The 18,159-nt window shown below is 44.7% G+C and overlaps 1 protein-coding gene across 1 annotated transcript in view; it reads right to left on the reverse strand.

Annotated features, from left to right (window-relative positions):
• LANCL3 (LanC like family member 3) overlaps window positions 1-2,559 on the reverse strand; it is a 55,681-nt gene extending 53,122 nt beyond the window's left edge. The window contains exon 1 of the mRNA XM_075913252.2: window positions 1,380-2,559. Within this exon, the coding sequence (XP_075769367.2) occupies window positions 1,380-1,922 (543 nt within the window). The 5' untranslated portion in view covers window positions 1,923-2,559. The remainder of the gene's footprint in view (window positions 1-1,379) is intronic.
• Between the last annotated feature and the right edge of the window lie 15,600 nt (window positions 2,560-18,159).

Consider the following 18,159-nt stretch of genomic DNA (forward strand, 5'->3'; position numbering starts at 1 on the left):
TCTATCACTAAAAATTTTCAGACAATCAAGAAATTCAAATGGCTTAAGTTCTTTAATAGCTGCTTAATTATGCTGGTGTCCTCTAAATCCTCCATTGTATGCACTTCTTTGGGCCACCACTGCAGTGACCACTATAAGAGAAGGCAGAACTGTTTGTGTTTACAATTTTTTCCCCACAGTAGTTGTTTTGCTTCCCAGGAAGAAAAAACGGAAGCAGCATAAGAGTTTGCAGATGAGTGCTTTACAGAAAACACCTCTCCTCCCCAAAGATCTGACTTGACAAGAGGACAGGGGAAAGAATTTAACAGATGTTTGTTCAGATACAACATTGACTACTCTGACAAACTTTATTGCAAATGAAAATTATTGTTTATTGGCATGGCAGTTGTGATTGCTCAGCAATGATCAGGATAAGGTCCAACGCCCACCAAATTGTCATGACAATTTACACCAGCATAAGATCCTCCCTGCAACAAAATTCTGTTTCTATTCAAGTCAATGGCAAAGGCATCCACAATTTCACCCTACATTTTCCAAATAATTCACCTCCCATTTTGGCACGAAAATAAGTGGCCAGCATTTTCAAGAATCTCTCTGCAAACTAGATTCTGAGCTCTTTGAAATTTCTCGCAACCAGAGTGATTGAGCACTTCAAAATAGGAGTGTTTTTGAAATTCTAGCCCAGCCAATACAAAGCATATAATTGCTAGTTATTATATGAAAACAATGCTGATTGATATATCTGCTTCATATTATGAGTACCTTCCCTGGAAATACAAAAGTAATTCCCTTAGTTCATTTTAAAATATAGGAATTGGCCGCCACCACACACCCAAAAATGGACTGGACCTGCACAGTGAAGGCAGAGAACTTTATTTGCACCAGCATGCCACATTTTACCTGCTTTTATCCTCAGCTGTCCCACTTACCATTTAGTTTCCCAGAGTGTATTGCTGCTGCATCCTTATTTTAGGCTGCATTTAAACCAGGGACAAGAAAGGAAATCCCCCTCCCCCCCCCGACCCTTTTCCCCTCTTTGGAAAAAAATCGGATTCTTGGGTGAGAGTCCAACAGTAATTCACTAAAAAAAAAAATTAATTGACTTTGGTATCCTCGACCAGGAACTCAACCCCACAGCCCTGGCGGGAGAGTGACCTGTTGACAGCGACAGACCCTGCCAGGGACACCGGAGTGCCTGTGGAGCAGGCTGCCAGGCAGCTCTCGGGGAGGGGGGGCCAAGCCTTACCTCGGGAGGCTCCCTGAGCAGGACCCGGCCCAACACAAGAGCCGCTGTCAGAGCCCAGAGGGAGCGCCCCTCCGGAGTCCCGCCCGCCCGCCGGGGCAGCCGTGGACCGAGAAGCGCGGGAGCCCCTCGTTACCTCCATGCCCAGCTGCTGCTTGAGCACCAGGGCGGCGCACAGGTAGCCGGCGCGGCCCACGAAGAGCTCGTCGGAGCCGCACTCCAGGAAGGTGACGGGGGCGCAGACCTGGCTCAGCTCGCGGAAGCGGCCCAGCAGGCGGCCGAAGTCGGGCAGCCCCAGGGCTTGGTAGACGAGCGCGGCCACCGCGTAGACCCCGGCGCCGCCGAGCAGGAAGGCGGCCCGCGTGTCGGCGTCCGGCTCGCCCCACTCCTCCTCGGAGCGCACGCAGGCGTCCACCAGGCGCCGGGCCACCCGCAGGTAGGTGTCGCGGGCCGGGGCCAGGGGCGGGCAGCGCCCGGCGCGGTGGAGCATGTAGGCCACCCCGGCCAGCCCGCCGTACAGCCCGCCCCCCGCCGCGCCGCCCTCCAGCGGCGGCAGCTCCGCCAGGATGCGCTCGATGGTGGAGGCCACCCAGGGCACCACCGCCTCCTGCCGCTGCCCGCCCGCCAGGCTGCCCGCGTAGTCATCGAAGCGGTTGGCGAAGCAGCGCTTGCTCTCCATGCCCCGCGCTGCTGCTGCTGCTGCCGCTGCCGCCGAGACGGGGCGGCGGCGAAAGCGGGCTGGGCTCGGGAGAGGGCTGGTCCGCCCCCCGCGCAGCGCGGCGCCCTTCGCCAGCCGAGTGTGCGGGCTGGCTTCAGCCTGGCTTTAAATGCCTTGGGGGGGAACCACCCACCCCTCCGCGCCGCCGCCTCCTCCTCCTCCTCCCGGTGCTCAGAGGGAGACTGTGCGCTAGCCACAGGCCGCCTCTCTCGGGCCGCGCCAACCCGCTGTCGTCCTTGGCTGCAGATGCGGCTGTCAAGCGGAAGGGCGCAGCACCTGCCCGAGCCGCCTCCACTCCCCCCCGCACTCGTAGCCGAGGGGGTGCGAGGAGCAGAAGGGAGGGAAGCCAGTGGAAGGAGGCAGCCCGCTAGCTGGCCCCGATCCTCGCTTCCTCGCCGCAGGCAGAGAAAGGGGAGCGTGGCCCACACTGGCTTGGATTGATCCAGCCCTACACATCCAGAAGGATGGCGATTCCTTTCTTCTTGCCTGCTCCTCCCAGCAGGCGTTTGGATCTTTCTCGTTCCCTCCCAGAGGCGGTGGATCTCCCTTGTGGCCGTCCTGCGCGGGCTAGCCGGTTCCTGAGCCAGGGTGTGTTCTTTCGCAGCCTCTGGAGGCCATTGCAGCTGCCTAAAGAGGCTTTCAATCAACAGAAACCATCCCCAGGGAATTCCCCCCCCCCAACCTCACTCCCCCCACCGCCTGAGGTGGTCCCCTTCACTCTCCATTATTCCTCCTTATAAGGTGGGTGTGGGGTTGCCAGCCCTTTAGAATTGTTCTGGAATCACCAGGAATTAAAGATTCGTTCTTTAATTAAAGATAATGTCATGTGATGAAACCCCCCCAGAATATTTCCAACCAAAAGTGGCCACCCTTGGTCAGGAGCCAGAATGAGCTGCAGCTATTATTGCTGGTGGAACAGCCCTTAGGGAGCCAGAACATTAGAACACATTGGAAGGAAAGCAGTACTTAGCAGAACAGAAGGTACAGGAGATACAGATGTGGCAAAAATCTCCTTTGGGCCTCCTTTAGTCATTCCTGCACACATTGAACTTGGGAGGAACAGAGATCTTGGTCCATTTTCAGAGGAATAACTCATTCTGAATTTACATTAATACTGTAGGGTGTCCTAGTTTTAGCATATATAACTCTCAGAAGCCATAGTACCAAATACTATCTGTGGCCAGGGCCATATCTTTTCCTTCTTATGTGAAGTTGCACAATATGAATACACTTACCTTCAATGCTATGTGACCTCTAGTCTCCTATTGATTTCCCATGCAGAAGGTGGGGCAAGTGATGGCATGGAATGGCCATAGTCTATGATTTCTGTTAAACCCAGGGCTGTGAGTTCAATCCTTGAGGGGGCCATTTAGGGATCTGGGACAAATCTGTCAGGGATGGTACTTGGTCCTGCTGTGAGGGCAAGGGACTAGACTTGATGACCTCTCAAGATCCTTTTCAGTTCTATGAAATAGGTATATCTCTCTCTATATATATATATATAGAGAGAAGCAGTGGATATAAAAATTGGTAGGAAAAGAGTGCAAAAATGAGACCCAGCTATAGCCATTCTAGACCTCTTCACTCTTGGACCCAAAACAATAAAGGAGAGATCCTTCCTCCACATACACACACTAGTTCTGGGGAAATCTATAGCTAGGATAGTATCTCCTTTCCCTCCTGCTATAGGGCCTGCAGAGGCAGCCAAAGCAGGGACCAATAGCCTCCCCAGGAATTGAAATTAGAGAGGGTGTTTGAATTTACAAGGGGTGAGGGTGTCAGGGCCGATGAGGGGTGAGACCTTGAGGGTGAAGGTGGGCTGTATGGCACCATAGTTAACAAAACTGGGGGGGTGTTGGGGAAATTCAGGGGGGGTATACACCCCCATCGGGGGGGGGGGGGGGTATAAGGAAATCCCTGGCAGGGACCTTTGCGTACAGAGAACATCCTATAGTTTTTTTTATGGCAATATCTTTTCCCTGTGCGGATTTGGCTGTTTTCAACTCTCCTTATACTTCTTCCTCACAGTCTCCTTATTTCAGTTTTATTCCACATTTGCTTCTCTTCTCTCCTGCCCTGTCCTCCTCACCCTTTGCCTTTTCAGTAAGGAAGTTAAGTATCAGGTAATTGATCGGGTAGTCGATAGGGCACTTCCACCCTAGGGCTGTTGCTACACTTCAAAGGTGCTCCTGGGCTCCGCAGGACACTGCTGCTTTAAAATGCCATGGGAAGCCCGGTGTCAGGCTCCTCACGGCATTTCAAAGTAGAAGCGCCGCACAGAGTCTGGGTTCAGTCCCCATCTGATCCCGGGCTCCATGCAGAGCTGCTGCTTTGAAATGCCACAAGGAGCCTGACATCAGGCTCCCTGCAGCAGTGCCACATGGAGCAGCTGAGCCAGGCTTCATGCAGCGCTGCCACTTTGAAGTACCCCTCTCTTCTCCCCACTTTTGCTGTCTCTGATAGAAGCAGCAAGGTGGGGGGGAAGTGACTAGTCGACTATCCTATAAGCATTTGCTTATCAGATAGTCGACTTGTTGACTAGTCCTTTGCATCCCTACACTTCAGTGTCTCCCTTTCCTTTCCTTTTATTTTATTTCCATTTAACTGATTTCCTACTAGCCAAACTATCCCCCTCCCCCCCCGCCTTGGTGGAATTAACATGCCATTTGCTGCCTTCACATTGGTCCCAGGTAGAGTGAAGAGGTGGATGTGGGGTCCAAGACTATGGCCTAATCACTTTTAAATATGGTGTAGGTAAGAGGGGAGATTCTCCAGTCAAGGAAGACTTAGGATCCCTATGGGAGGAGAGGGGTGGATGAGTAGGGACAAGAATGGCTGAGGGAGGAAAAAGGAACTAGAATTTCCTATCCCCACCATAAAATATCTGAACTGATGTCACTGTTCTGTCCATTCTGCTTGTGTGTTCTACCCCGTGCTGTATGTCTTTTCTAGTTATTTTGTGTGCCCTTCAGGGCAGGAAATATTTGCTACTACTCTGTGGCTGTGTAGTGCCTATCACAATGAGGAGGTACCGATCTTAGTTGGTCCTTATGCACTACTACTACTGTAATAAATATGATTAATAATACAAGAAGCTAGTCAGTCTTCAAACCTCAAAGATCTTGGTGTGCATATTACTAAGTGTTTTAATTCCTGAAACTGGTAGCATGGCTGCCTCAGATGTTGTCATGTTGTCATTTACTGCAAGTGCATTTATGAGGTTCAGAGTATGTAACTTAAGTTAACACAGCTATGTTACCCAACACAGATTTTTCCATCATAATTTCTGATGGCTGATTAGGAGGAATGAACCAGATACAGTGAAGAAGAATCATGCCCAACATCTTTTGTTCTTTTTAAAATATCCCATCAGGAAATGATAATGCTAAGGTTATTTGACTTCAAACATGTATTTATCAGAAAAAAATTGTTTTAAATCTGATTATGTTTTTTTAAGGTTTATTAATTCTCCAAAGTTTAGGAGATTTTTGTAATTTAGATATAAAGTAATAATGTACATAAATCAGAGTACATTTTGTAGTGGGTCAGTATGTAAGTATGACAAAAGGTGATATCAATCATATACTAATATAAACTAATAAAGATGCTTGTTCTGAATGTCATTTCTGAAAACAAAAATACTTATTGTTCTGACAGTACATGGTTCATGATGCCTTTAGCTGTACTAAACTTTTGTATATACGTATTTACTGCTGCTCATAATATAAATATGAAATAGTCTCAGTATTGCCAACCTCGAGAATTCAGAAATCATGAGACTGGCTTATATATCATGAAGTCTTTTTAAAAAAAAATGTGTAGGTTTTTTAATATTTTTTCTTCTGGTTTCTGAGACTTTCAGATGTACTTGTATCACATTTTCAAGCTTTGTCTACAGTATTATGAGAGAGAGAAACTTTTTAAAGAAAGCTGAGATTCTCATGCAATATTTTGATTCCAACAGCGGGGACAAAATCATTAAATATTATCAGAAAAATCACAAGAGTTTGAAACACTGTCGTTTAAAATACTTATTACTGTAACATTTTTATTGTCAGTATGAAGAAACCATTATTATGCACAGAAGAGGAGCTAGTTTAATGTAATGCTTTTGGAAGTCATCTATTCATAAAGTAAGGAGAGCATAAGCACAAGCAATGATGATCTCTTGAAAGAGGTAGTGTAACAATTTTTGTTCTGTCATTTCTTCAAAGGCATTATAATAAAGAGAATTCAGAAACCTGTATTGGAATGATGTAATTTAAAAAGGAAGTCAAATCTACTTTTAAATACGACATTTTCTTTATACTTGCTCTAACATATATTCTGTATAAATGTTTAGACTTTACATTGAGGGGAATATGTGTTTCTTCATTTTGTTTTCAGACTTGTTTGGGAAATGTCATTCAGATATCATATATTGGAGCACTTTTGCTCTTCCTCAGCTGTGGTACTGGCGGACTGAAGCAACTATTAACTTAATATACTCCCTCCTGCACTTAGGGATGTGACCAGGTAATTGACTTGCCCTAGCATGTGTCACAGTTTCTTTTCAAATAATGATGTGGCTGATCTTTAAAAAATAGTCTGTCATATGCTAGCTATGGGGACTTTGGAATCTTCGAGAATCACTTCCAGAAGAGTTACAGACTGCCACTCTTTATGAGGATAAGTCTAAGTATTCTCTAGTTTAAACAGATCTTAAAAGTTTTTATTTAATGTCCGAAGTTGAACTGAAACTGGGTCTCAGAAGATACAGTAATGCTACATCCACTAAGAAACTCAGTCTTCGTGACTTTTGCACATCCTCAATCAAAGAATGTAGCAAGTTTCTCTTAGGTAAGCAGGATTGGTCTGTGGTTAGGTGCCAAAGCACTTCAAAATCAATTTTTGTTCACATTTGTTTACTGCTCTTGCTCTTAACATGCTGTCTGTCTTCCTTTCATTGCTGCAACTCACTCTGATGTGGTTTGCAGAAACTGTAGGAGTCATCGTCCATACCTATTGTATTCCATGCATTTTATTTGTTCAGCACAAAACTGGTGTAACATAATAAACATTGCTGGCATTGCATTATATTTTTTGACAGAAAGTTAGTAGTTTGACATTTTAAAGCAAGAGAACATGAGACCAGGTTTAGTATTTACTGGTGTTTTAATAAACAGATGTCATTTTATTTTTCTTTCTAATGCTTAAGGTAAGACCTAGCAAATATATATGAATCGCAATAATTTTATGCAAAGGCCTTGCTCTCATTCTTAAGTGTCTGTAAAGCTGGGGCCTTAGATTGAAATGCAGTACTAGTATGCATTTTAATTTTCTTAGTTTTTCTGTTTGCTAATGCTCTTAAGAAAAGCTAGAGACTGTAGAAGACAATTCACAGCATCACGAATTGTGTAGGAAGAAATTCCAGTTCTTTGTTGCTAAGGCAAATTAATTTAGACATATTTGGATATGATGTTCAAAAATGTTTTTGTGTAAATAAGCTGAAGTAATACACCACTTAAGTGAGAAGGACTATGAATGTATTTAAAGCAAAGCACATGTTCAGTTGTTTTGCTGGATCAAAGCTATACTGCTGATGGCACTTGCATTACAACTTCTGCATTTTGTATAGATTACTGATTAACACACATGGTATTTGTGTCCCAGAAACCACACAGAAAAATCGTAAGTGTCAAAGAAGGTTAAGGCTGACATTTTCAGAGCCATGTAAGTGTTTTTGGATACACAATACAGATTAATTTTCATTATTGGTATACACATCCCATAGGTAGCTTTGAAAATTTCAGCCTCAAATTATAATGAAGTAAGTCCACTGGACTTAGTCTTGTTTGAAGTTGACAGTAAAGTTCTAATTAGTCATGCAGTTCAGAGGTAGCAGAGAAGAGCAGCCATAAGAAGCAGGTTGCAGCAACTTGCATCCTGTGGTGGGAACATTAGGCTGCAATGTTAACTAGTGTATATACTGTCCTCTTTTTTTAACTTTGCTTGAGTGTGAAATGTGGGAGCAGAGGAGGCATACTGGAGTTTTAAAATCACACTTCTCAGTATCTCAGAAAGGTTTGGGTGTGCTTTGGTTCGGGGAGATGGATCAAGGGGTAAAATAAGGGGCTCTCATGTTGTTTCCTCATTCCTATCTTATATACTCAGGACAGGATCTGACCAATACTCTGACTGAACCCCAGACTCTCTTCTGTATTAAGGCCCCTTTCATACTACTCTGGCAGTGTAAAGGGGTCTAAGTTTAAGTGAGAATCAGGCACACTATTTTGCCCAATTACACATCAGAATACTTTAGCAAGAAGGAATTGAGTCTCTCTACAACAGAGAAGAGGAACAGTAATGATTCTTATGTGCTCACTTTTGTCTGGTTATGGCTATTCCAAAGCTTTCTAAAGCTTTATTTAATCCATGTGTGCCCTTCTGGAGAAGGCAGAGGGCAAAAGACATATGGATGATGATACAGTTTCACCCAAGATTGTCTCTAGCATTCAGAGATCACACAAGCGGAGTATGAGTGCTTGATACACCAAGGTTGAATTACTTCCTTATGTCATTGTGACAGTGATGCTCTGCTCACCACTGGGGTACCACTTGGTGGTCTTGGCTGGGGATTAGTTCTGAAAGTCTAAAACCCCTTCCTAAGCTCATCCATACACCCTGCCACTTACCTTTCTCTCTTTGCCACTCAAATGCTCCCTTCCTGACTTGATGTCTCCCTTTTTGTGGCATTGCCCTCCATCCAGATCACTGTAGTTTTCCCCTTCCAGGGGTCCCAGAGTCCCACTGGTCAACCATTCCGGGCAATCTTCTGCCCTGTTACCCAGTCTACTCCGTACCACTTCTCCAGTGGTCAGTAGGCAAACCCAGGTCTGCCCTCTACTAGAGGCTCCAGTCCAGGGACTCTACAATGAGCCGCCAAGGTACGCTTAATCCCAGAACATGGTACTGTTTCCCTGAGCACCTCCTACTTGCCTCTGTCAGGCTCTTCCTCCAACCTCCCCTCAGAGCCAGCATCCGAGGACTTTTCGTCTCCTACTGTTTCCTCTTTTCCTTCTCTGTGACTAGAGGGTAACTTGTGGCATCTACACTACACTTCCTTCAACTTCTAACTTCCTGGCTTTATCATAACACTTCCTGTTCCTTCTCAGCTGGGCTCCCTTCACAGTCAGGGGTTGCTTATCCAGCCTAATTCCCCTCAAGTGTAGCTTGTCAAGGTAGTTGCTCCCCCACAAGCCTTATTAACCCTTTCAAATTTGGTATGGGATAAATATCCCATCACAGCTGTCCATTTAAACTGATTACAATACTGAGGTCCCAGAATGTTATACAATATCAAACTTTTTATATAATTCAGAATTTTTATAAATCAGAAATGTCAGAGCTGCAAATTGTAATTAGGGCAGATGAGCTCTCAGGTAATAATCAGCAGGCTATCCCCCTTCCCTAGTTCCCAGAGTGTCATCTGCTCTCATTTTCAATAATGGCTACATACAAAGCACATTAATGCTTCTATCTTCTCTAACTCTTCACTGCAGGCCCCAGGCTGCTCTCCCGTTCTATGAATCACTAAATGCAGATTATCAGTCTCTTCTCTCCAAGTTTGCACTGCAGTTGTTGCTAGTGCAGCTCCTACTGTTGTAGAGAGGTTACTCTGAAATTACCTTCAATAGCAAAATAAAAACACATACGCACTAGGGAAGTTAAATTTCGTTTAATCAACTAATTGACTAGTCGATTTTCCATAGACTAGTCGATTAGTCTAAACTCTATAAGCAGGAGAGCCGCAGTGGGATTAGCTCCTGGAGGAGCTAACCCCACTGTGGCTCTATGCCTTTTAATTGCATTGAGAGCCTTTTAAATGTATTGTATTAAAAGCGCTGTTGTCATTCTGGTGTCAGGCGCATGCCGTTCCTGTGCACCTCAAGCAGAACATAGACCAGGACCACACATCACAAAACTTGTTACTCTATGAGTAACCAGTCTCTTCCATGCCTCTTCTGAACATTAATTCCTTTCTTCAAGACTAGTGTCTTCACGTCTGTGTCCACTAGAGCACTTCTTACTGAGTTCTCAACTACAGTCACTTAAGTTTGGGAAGGAATTTTTTACTGGTATCAGATTGGCAGAGGCCTTGGTATTTTCTGCCTTCCTCTGCATTGAGAAGTTATGTGCACGTGACTGAGGTCTGTGCATCCCTTACAACTACATAGGCAGGCTGAACATTTGTCTATAAATTCTGAAGATGTTTTCCACCCTCCTGTAGGTTTAAGGTTTATAAAATTAGGTATTAGGAGGAGTAGGATCCCTGCCAAAATGTGGCATAACAGAGAATTCTTAAGAATTCATAAATGCAGTTGGAGAAAACACCATGTTTCTGAAAATGAGATCAGGACTATGACAAAGGCAATCAAATGTTTTGCAGCAAAACAAATTAATATATCAAGTCATAGAAAATAATATTTAATCTAAGAAATATTATAATTTGAAATGGAGGAGTTAATTTAAGAGTAGTTTCTCCAGTCACTGAATGACTATGCAGCAACATTTAAAGAATCACATACACAATTTTTAAAATGGAAGCCTGAGGAAGAATGACTTACTATTTTTGCATGTTTAGTGAAATAAACTTTTCAAGGATAGGCTATTTCCCTGAGAAATACAAGGGAGACCTCTGGTGACTAGATATGGTATTTTTATATATCAAATTTACTCTGCTCCAATCTGGAATTTATCTTTTGAGTCAATGTTCGCTGACATAGACATACTAAACACATGTACACACAAACTCCAACCCTGGCATCCCCATGACTTGATTTATGACTTTATTCTAAATTTTCCATTAAACTTCTATTGCATCAGACGCTCATGAGGGAGGGAATGATAGAGCACTATGATACTTCTCTTATCAGATAATACAGTAGATGTAGTTAGCGTTGGGGAAATTAAAATGAAATCGGAAGGGAAGAAAGAAAACCTGCAATAAAAGTACAAAGACACCACATTGTAAATCCTGTACCAAAAGGAGGGAACAAAATAATGTTGGGGGATTGTTATGAGGTTCTTCCATTCCCTCTTTGAGCTATTTTAATTAAAACAATTATTATAATGACACATTAATGACCTATAGTGAAGATTGTACATTGCTTTCTATTTAAAAGTCAACTCTTCTAAGCCTTCTAAAATCTGCATGCTTACTCAGATTATCTTATCATTTGCTGTGCCCTGTGGGGACTGATAAAATGTCCACTGGTGTTTATCACATGTTATTCTGCAATGCCTACAACGTGGAAATGACAGTCTCAGCTTATGGAGTGAGGATGCAGGTTGGAGCATAGTCAGACCCTGCACCCTTCTCCAGATGAGTCACAGGATGTTTTTTCATGTTTGGAAGAAATCTGACACTGCGAAGCACTGCGAAGTGTGACAATTGTGGTGAATTCTGTGATTCAGAATGGATAACACAAATCCAGTGTTTCTCAACCAGTGGTACTAGTACCCTTAGGGGTCCTTGAGAGAAATCTGGGGGGGGTACATCAACACAATTGAAATTTGAAGAAAACTGAACTTTTGTTTTTAATTTTACAGCACTTTATTATTTTTGTACTTTTTACACCCAAAAATGTCATCGCCCACCCGGCTATATTAAGTTGTTTTAATGAATGTGTTGCAATGGTAGAAAAAAAATGCTGTGTGTCTGAAAACTGTAGGTACTGGGAGTACTTTATAAAAAAAAGGTTGAGAGAAAACTCGCTAATCAACCCCCAGCGCCTCTGCTCAGCTGAAGCCATTCAGTAGGGAAGCGAGCATCCCTTTGGTGTTCAATATATTCCTGGTTATCCAAAACCATGTTATCTGAATCTCTGCACTGTCTGAATTCCTTCCTTGTTCCTCATGTATCCCATGCTGGAGGAAGGAAGAAGGATAATGCCAAAGTACAGATAATAGAACAGAGACCTCACAGGAAGAGGAGGATCCTGGCCTTGGGAGAGGCCTCCTTGCTACTGACTGGCTCTGTGGCAGTGTGGGGTGCCCCTGTATCTCTGCAGTCGGGGGAGGAAATGGGTAGGGACCCTCGAATCCTGCAGGTACAAGGATGGGAAAGGCTGCAGTCCTGGCCTTCTGGGATAGTGCTGGATGAGGGTCCCTGCTCTGCCTTACACCTCAAGCCTGCTGGGACTGGGTGTTCTAGCAGTGCCGGGAGCCCTCTGCAGCCCCACTGTCATGAGAGTGAGTGAGCAGGTCAGAGCAGAGAGCCTGGCTGTAGCCAGACACAAACCCCATCTTGTTTTTCCACGAACCCCATCTTGTTTCGCCCCCCCCCCCCCAGAGAGCAAGAGAAAGGCAGTCAGCCTTTGATGCCCTGGAAACGCAGGTGTGGTGCCTGTCCCTGACTCTACCATAAACAGAAACCAGACAATAAATGGGCTAGCTGACGACTGGGAGGCCTCCCGTCGCCGTGATGGCTAGTATCAGTAATTGACACGCCTGTACTGTCTCAGGAGAGGAATCTTCACCCATCACATACCAGAGGTGCCCATTGTCTGCATCTTCCCAGGTGTGAATTATGCTTTGCACCCTTCGTGGGAAACTTGGCATTCAAAGCCATTTTTCCTAATTGGCCACTTGGGACCAGGAAGAAGCCCATGTGACCCAAGGGGTATAAAGAGGGTTTAGTTGCCAACCCCATTTGAGCTCCAATCACCTACACCTGCTGGCAGGTACTGATTGTCTCCCGAGGTCCGTGGGACGCCCAACCTCGCCCTACTTCTTCCCGAGGGATTGAGAGAAAGACGCTGGCCATGCCTAGTCTGGAACGCAGGGGTGAGAATTGTACCTGCAATGTGTTTTCTTTATGTGTACACTCTAATTGTCTCTCTGTTGTAAGTTTAGTTACTTTATAGTTTCTTAAGGCAAACTGCTTCATTTCTATTGTAAACTGCCTTTGGTAAGGTGATTTAGCTATAAACTTTGGGAATAAGTGGGATGCCCTCATTCACTTATAAAATATATATATATTGAACCAAGTTTCTTTTATTTTATTTTCTCTTTCTTTCTCCTATAATAAGCCAGTGAGTGTTAAGCTTCTGACTTGAACCCATGCTGCTATACCCGAACCAAACACAAACAAAAGAACTTCAGCTGGTCAAAGGGACAGGTATAGGGAGAACTTGGGCGTTTTGGATTGTGTCACTCCCCAGTGGCAGATCCATTGGGGCACTTCTCAGTCTTTCCCTAAGGCTGCCCGCTGCGAAGGAATCTTGGATTCTAGCAGCTAAAATCTGAGGTGTTATAAGCTCTCCCTATAAACTTATTGGGGCGCCCGTCAACCTCCTCCAGGTTGCCCACTGCAAGGGACCCTGGTCTCAGCAGTTGAAGTCTCGGGTGTATAGCGCACACACACACCGGGGCATCTGAGAGCCTGTTGGCTGCCCTCTGCGACGGGACCCCGGTCCTAGCAGTAAAGTCACAGACGTTAAACTATTTTTCGGGGTGCCCTCCAGCCTCCTAGGCTGCCCTCTGCAACAAGACTTTGCGTCTCAGCAGTTGAAGACTTGGGTGTAACACGCACACACACACACACACACTGCCCTGACCATTTCGGCTGATACTGGCTGAGACTGCAAGAAGGTGTGTGAGACTCCAGCCAGGGGGGAGATGATCCCTCTGCTGAATGGCTGCTGCCTACCCTCCTGATTATCTCATCAAAATCTGTGTCCCTCATGTGATGTGGGCAATTGGGCGCATGCTGTGTGCTGCTTCTGCAAACGGTGCTTCTGCTGGTTAGAACCGGCAAGCAGGTGATCTTGGCTCTATTTCTACTCCTGTTTCTCACTTGCCAGTGACCTTGGGCAAATCACTTCACTTCTCTGAGCCAGAGTTGTTCCATCTGTAAAATGAGGTTGACGGTAATTACCTGCTTGTGAGAGATGACATTCATCGAGGTTTCTAAACCATTTTGAGGTCCACTGAGAAAAGGCACTATATGCAAATGTAAAATATGAATAAAGAGAGGAACGGCCAATGCTTGGCTATACCTGTGGTGCTTTGGCCTGAATAAACATTCATCTGGGAAAGGAAAACATGCTTTTGCTGCTATGTGGGTAACAGAGCTCACTTCCTCTTAGGTGCCCCCACATGGCCAGGAGTGGCATCTTAGCTCATTCTCAGGGCTAGTACTCCTGCTGATGGTCATTCCAGCATTGCAGTGATTTCTGGGTCTGGTAATTTGGCCCCGTGGTTAGCTCATCTTTAGCTCTTTGCTTCCAGGGCCCCAATTGTTTCACTGAAAAATGTCTTCAACAGAAACAAAATGTTTATTTCTTTGGCTTAGCTTTCTGCCCCCTTCCTGCATTCAACAACCCCTACAATGGGTTTGAATACCCCCTTCTCTGAGGCCTCAAGGGAATCCAGTCCCACCCTCTAGTCTGGGTTCCAACCCCATACCCTGAACCAAACAGCTGTGTCTACTCTTTTACATTTGCTGCAGTGTTCCTTTAGTCATGGCATAACAACAGGCATTTTGAAAGGATAAAAGAGTTTCAAGTAATTTCCAAAATCCCTGAACCGTTGCCAAGGCACAAGATGAATCTAGTAAAGTGCAGTGCAGGTTACGTTTTTTCATCTTTCTCCTACTTTGTAGGAAGAACATTTATGTAAAGATGATTGCTTCAGTGGTTTTTACAGGCATTTACTCCTGGTGCTGACAGCACAGAATGCAAAAATAATGTCTGGAAAGAAAAGTCTCTAATTAGGCTATTGCATAAATGATAAATATGGGTAGTTCCTTGACTTGATTCAATAAGTGATATCTTTCAACTGTAAGCATGAATGTCATAACTCTACATCCTCCACCTTACACGGGATCCTGAGAGAGCTATTATAAGTAGTTTGAAATAAAAGAAAGTCTTTTTAATGATAAGGTGGTCAGCTTCTGCTGTATCAGTCACATTGTTACCATTGCAACTTCTTCCAAAATTGCCCATGCTACAATTCCTGATGGAGCAGCATCAGTGTACAATGAAGTTTCTGTCAAAAAGCTTTCATAATGATAATAGAGCCGTCAGTACATTTCAAAATGAAGGAACCTAACAAGTTTAAAAATTCAACTGCCTGTTCATAATGATTATATCTTGGCACATAAGAATATTAGAACTTTTAAGTACATCAGAAGCAGGTAGCTTACTAAACAACTGGACGATCAAAATAACAAACGAGCACTCAAGGACAACAAAACAATTACGGAGAAACTAAATACATTCTTTGAACTGATCTTCATGGATGAGGATGTGGGGGAGATTCCCAGGCTTGAGCTATTCTTTTTAGGAGCCAAATCTAAGGAACTGTCCCAGACTGAAGTGTCATTAGAGGAGGTTTTGGAACAAATTGATAAACCGAACAGTAATTAGTCACAAGGTCAGATGACATTCACCCACGAGTTTTGAAGGAACTCAAATGTGAAATTGCAGAACTACTAACTGTGGTACGTAACCTGCCCTTTAAATCAGTTTCTGTTCCAGATGACTAGGGGATAGTTAATGTGATGACAATTTTTAAAAAAGCCCCCAGAGATGATCTAAGCAATTACAGGCTGGTAAATCTAACTTCAGTATCAGTTAAACTGTTTGAAACTATAGTAAAGAACAGATTTGTCAGACACACAGATGAACATGATTTGTTGAGGAAGTCAACATGGTTTTTGTAAAGGGAAATCATGCCTCACCAATCTACTAGAATTCGTTGAGAATGTCAACAAACATTGGGACAAGAAGGATCCAGTGAGTTTAGTGCGTTTAGATTTTCAGAAAACCTTTGACAAGATACTTCAACAAAGGCTCTTAAACAAAGTATGCTGTTATGGCATAAGAGAGAAGACCTTCTCACGTGGATCAGTAATTGGTTAAAACAGGGGTTCCCAAACTTTTTGACATGGGGACCAGTAAATCCATTCACGAGCTTTTGGTGGACTGGTAACATTCATTTACATATTTGCATATTCATTAAGCAAATGATGAATATTCAAATAAGTTGTTTCTGGTCCTCCCAAAGCCCCCAGCGCCAGCATTAGCAAAGCTTTTGATACAGTCACCCACAATATTCTTGTCAGCAAGTTAAGGGAATATGGATTGGATAAATGGACTGTAACATGGATAGAAAGCTGTCTAGATCAGGGTTCCCAAACTTTTTACTTTAGTTGGAACCCGGTTTTTTTTAGTACTGTTTTTTGCAGCCCAAAAATATAAATGCATATAAAAAAAGAATGAAAAATGAATAAATTTTCAGTGTTTCACCTGGCTGCATCCTCCACCCAGCCTGGGCCAGGGCTTAGGGGACCCAGCGCCGCATGGGCTCTCCAGGAGGCACGAGCAGGAGCAAATTGGGGTAGGGTATCTGGCTAGGAGGGAGGGTGCAAGGAAGGGTAGGGTTGCCAGGTGTCCGGTTTTGTACCAGACAGTCTGATATTTGAGGGTTTTGTCCGGGAAACAAATTGAGAAATTACCAGACATATAAAATGTCCGGTATTTTCTAATTAGGTAAGTTTTATTATAATTAGGTGTATCCGTCCTTAGCTGGGAACTGCCTGGCTGGTAGATGAGCTCACACTGCCTGAGTGTGTCTACCTGCCAGGCAGTTCGCAACTACTCGAGGTAGGGTATGTGGGGGGGAAGGGCAAAATGGAATCCCCGGCCAGACTCACTCATCTGCCAGGGTCTGTAGGGTCTGCATGTGCCCGGGTCAGTCCCGCTCCCCCCCTTCTCCTCCTGATCTCCCCAGTCCAGCCCTGCTGCCCCCATCCGTCCCTGCTTCCGGCCGGTGGCCAGTTTCCCCCACTGCCACCAATCTCCCCCGGTCAACCCCGCTCCCTTGATGACCCCCCCGACCAGCCCTGCTGCCCCCGTCCAGCCCTGCTTCTGGCAGCTGGTTCTCCTGTCCTCCTCCTCCTGATCTCCAGCACTCCCTCCCTCCCCCCCTGCCCAGCCCTGGTTCTGCCGCTTGCCCTCCCCGAGCTCCACGGGACAGCCCTGCTACCCCTAGCCCTGCTTCTGCCACCCACCCTCCCGCCCGCCTGCCCTGATCTCCGCAGGACAGCCCTGCTACCCCCAACACTGCTTCCCAGCAGCTGGTTCCCCCCCGCCACCTCCTCCCAGCCTGTTCCTCTCTGCCCCACTCTGCTCCCCTCCCGGCAGCCACCAGGCACACACAGGCCCGGTATTTTTTTCCCATGGCCCGATACCGGCCCGTGGCCCATAGTGTGGGAAATGCTGGGTTAAAAGATAGGAAACAAAGGGTAGGAATACATGGTCAGTTTTCAGAATGGAGAGAAATAAATAGTGGTGCCCCCCAGGACACCGGTACTATTCAACATATCTATGAACGATCTGGAAAAAGGAGTTAACAAAAAGATTGCAGCATTTGCAGATGATATAAAACTGTTCAGGTTAGTTAAGTCCAAAGCAGATTGTGAAGTGCTTCAAAAGGATCTCCCCACGTTAGGTGACGGGGCAACAAAATAGCTGGTTAATTTTAATGTTGATAAATGCAAAGTAATACACATTGGAAAACAGAATCCCAAGTATACATCTAAAATGATGGTGTCTAAATTATCTGTTACCATTCAAGAAAGCGATTTTGGAGTCATTGTAGATAGTTCTCTGAAAACATCCACTCAATATGAAATGGCAGTCAACAACATTAACAGAATGTTGGGAATCTTTAAGAAAGAAATTGATAAGGCGGCAGAAAATATCTTTTTGCCTCTATATAAATCCATGGTACACCCACATCTTGAATACTGTATGCAGATGTGGTTGCCTTATTTCGAAAACATTATTTTGGCATTGGAAAAGTTTAAAAAATGGACAACAAAAATGATTAGGGGTATGGAACATCTTCCATATCAGGAAGATATCAGGAAGATTAGGGGTATGAAATGTCTTCCATATCAGGAGAGATTAATAAGATTTGGACTTCTCATATTGGAAAAAAGATGACCAAGGGGGGAGGGGTATGTCTGTAAAATCATGTCTAGTGTGAAGAAAGTAAATGAAGGAGTATTATTTATTCATTCTCATAACACTAGAACTGGGGGTCACCAAGTACAATTTAACAGGTAGCAAGTTTAAAGCAAACAGAAGGGAATATTTCTTCACACAACACAGTCAAACTGTGGAACTCTTTGCCAAGAGATATTATG

The sequence above is a fragment of the Pelodiscus sinensis genome, chromosome 1, assembly GCF_052426305.1.
Source record: "Pelodiscus sinensis isolate ZL-2025 chromosome 1, ASM5242630v1, whole genome shotgun sequence".
NCBI classification, from domain to species: Eukaryota; Metazoa; Chordata; order Testudines; family Trionychidae; genus Pelodiscus; species Pelodiscus sinensis.